Below are 2,810 nucleotides of genomic sequence, written 5' to 3' on the forward strand. Positions count from 1 at the left end.
AGCAGTCGTCGAAACGATCACCGAAGAGGTCATCGAAATAGTTGCCGTAGCCTATGGCTGCCTCCAATGGGAGAAGGGATAGAGAGAGGTCAGAAAGTAGAAAGAAAAAAAAGGGGGGTTTGGATTTGAAATTTGATGTGATTAATTATATTATATTATAATTAAAAATTTAATAAATTGATTTATAGTCTGTTTTTTGAAAAGTTTTATAAAGTTTGTTAGTTTTGAAATGCCTTTCTTAAATGTAAGATTTATGTATTGTCGGCTTGTCGCATGTTATTATTTAAAGCGAGATTCCTATTACCTGCAGTGTTTACAATGAGTTGCGGCCCAATTAATTGAACTTTTCTGCGCTGCCCTTTTGGAAACAAAAACCTTATAAATTGAATTGGAAAACCCTTAAACCCTTCTTCAAAATTAGCAGCAACAGTGCAAAACTGAATCTCTCTGTGTATATAATTTTATAATTTTATTGTGGAGAGGAAGAATAAGAATCAATTCAAGAATGGAGCAGGGCCAGTATCATGATTACAGTCAGGATTACAAAGAATTCAAGTGGGATGCTCTAAGAAAAAGTATGTTCAGATTAATTAACAAAGTAAGTATCTCCAACATTGATCATGTAGTACGACGAATCTTGAGTGAAAATTTGATTGTGGGCAGAGGTTTATTCTGCAACGCAATTATGAAATCTCAGAAGGCCTCGCCGCAATTTAGTAATGTTTTCGCAGCATTAGTGGCAATAATTAACTCTAATTTACCTGATATTGGACTTTTATTGGCTAAAAGGGTTGTTTTGCAATTCAAGAAAGCTTATGAAAACAATGAGAAATTAGAATTGTTGGCTTTATTGAAATTCTTGGCTCATTTAATTAATCAATCAGTTGTTTATGAAGTAATAGCAATTGATGTATTGTCTCTTCTGTTGGGAAATCCAAACGAGATTAGTGTTGAGGTTGCTGTTGGTTTTTGCATTGAGTGTGGTTCCTTATTGCAATATCTTTCTCCACATGGCCTCAACTCTGTTGTTGAGGAATTTCATGCTATATTACTCGATGGAGTAATAGACAGACGAATTCAACTCATGATCGAGGGGCTTTTTGAGATTAGAAGAGTAAAATTTATAGACCATCCAGCAATTATTGACGAGCTGGATCTTGTTGAGGTTGAAAACCAAGTTACTCATGTTGTATCTTTGTTACACGAGATTGATCCAGAGACTAGTGTGGATGTTTTCTGGCCAGATATGATATTTGATGAGAGCGACGACCTTGAAGAAGATGTTAGAAGTTCCGTTCTAGACGAGGATTCTGAAGGCGACGAGATATCTTCTCATGTACCAATAGTAATGGAGAATAATGATTTCGATACTAATGACTCCCAGGATAAAGCTGAGACTGATATAGTAATTCTACGGAGGACTATATACCATCATATAATGTCCAGTCGTAACTATGAGGAGGCGGGACAGAAATTACTTGGTATAAAATTGCAGACTCGACAAGAGATGGAGATATGTAATATGCTTCTGGAATGCTGCGGTCAAGAAAGGACTTATATTAGATACTACGCCAACATAGCGCACGCATTGTGCATGATTGTTCCTACATACTGTCGTAATTTTGAGGAATGCTTTGTCTATGAATGCTTCATGGTTCATCAGCTTGAAGCTAATTATAAATTGCGAAATATTACTAAATTTTTCGCACAATTGCTTGGCACAAATCTTCTGTCGTGGCATGTTTTGGGATACATTCACCTATCCGAGGATGATGCTAACCCCTCGTTGCATATTTTCATCAAAATCCTTTTCCAAGAGTTGTCAGAGATGCTCGGAAATCGCTTATTGAAAGAACGATTGAATGATCCCTCATTGCAGAGATCCCTGGTTTCTGTTTTCCCATGGATAATCCAAGAAACTTGAGATTTTCTGTCAATTTTTTCACTTCAATTGGACTTGGATTTCTCACTGACAACCAGAGGAAATTACTTGAATATATCGAGAATCCCAGAAGTTAGTTTCTGATAAGAATGGGTTCAGAAAAAAGAAGTCGAACACAATTAGAGTATTTCTTGCTTTCTCGTTGTTTAAATTCTTTTATTATGGAATTCTATTTCAACTTCTTCATTATCCAAAAGCTTTTCTTCCTCCTGTAATTGATGATACAAAATCCTTATACGTATAATATGCTCATTAAAAATTAATTGATATGTAAAATTACTACGTATAAAACGGTACGTTTACTTTTTGAAGCTCATGGTGCCACTGCGGTTGCTAGTGTTGTGATTTATGATAGACTCTGTGTGAGTACCAATTAGTTTTCTCGATCTGAACAGGATGAGCCATTCGAATTTGAACCAAAGGTCTCGGATTAAATTCCTGAGGGTGAGTACAAAAAACAGAATATGTAAATAGCATTTCCTGGATATCACAGAATATATACATTTTGTAAGCCAGTTACAAGGAGAGTATTCATGCTAATTATGAGGATTTTTACATAAGTAGAAGTGTAAAAACAGAGGATGTATAGAACTGTCATTGACTCAATCTGTTTGCTCTGACATTACCACGGCACGGTTTGAGACATTTGTTTCCTCAATAATTTCTGCAGTATCATCTCCATTGCCATCTTTATAGTTATCTCTATTGTTTGTTTTACTGCTACTTTATTACGTGAATAGTTTCCTTTAACTCCCACCTCAAACTAGAGAGGGAACTCTCATGTTGAACCTACGACCAATCGGTTAACAGCCAATCGTTCTACCACTGAGCTATTGAGGAACGACGAGAGATTGGTTATCATAGAGTT

At 35.9% G+C, this 2,810-nt stretch overlaps 1 protein-coding gene across 1 annotated transcript; it reads left to right on the plus strand.

The window, feature by feature from the left end:
- Positions 1-505: 505 nt before the first annotated feature.
- On the plus strand, positions 506-1,924 carry LOC111411537 (pre-mRNA-splicing factor CWC22 homolog). Its single transcript, XM_023042056.1, has one exon. It carries the CDS (start codon positions 506-508, stop codon positions 1,922-1,924), a length of 1,419 nt encoding a protein of 472 aa, XP_022897824.1.
- Positions 1,925-2,810: the final 886 nt, after the last annotated feature.

The sequence above is a fragment of the Olea europaea genome, chromosome 15 (assembly GCF_002742605.1).
Source record: "Olea europaea var. sylvestris chromosome 15, O_europaea_v1, whole genome shotgun sequence".
Taxonomy (NCBI): domain Eukaryota; kingdom Viridiplantae; phylum Streptophyta; class Magnoliopsida; order Lamiales; family Oleaceae; genus Olea; species Olea europaea.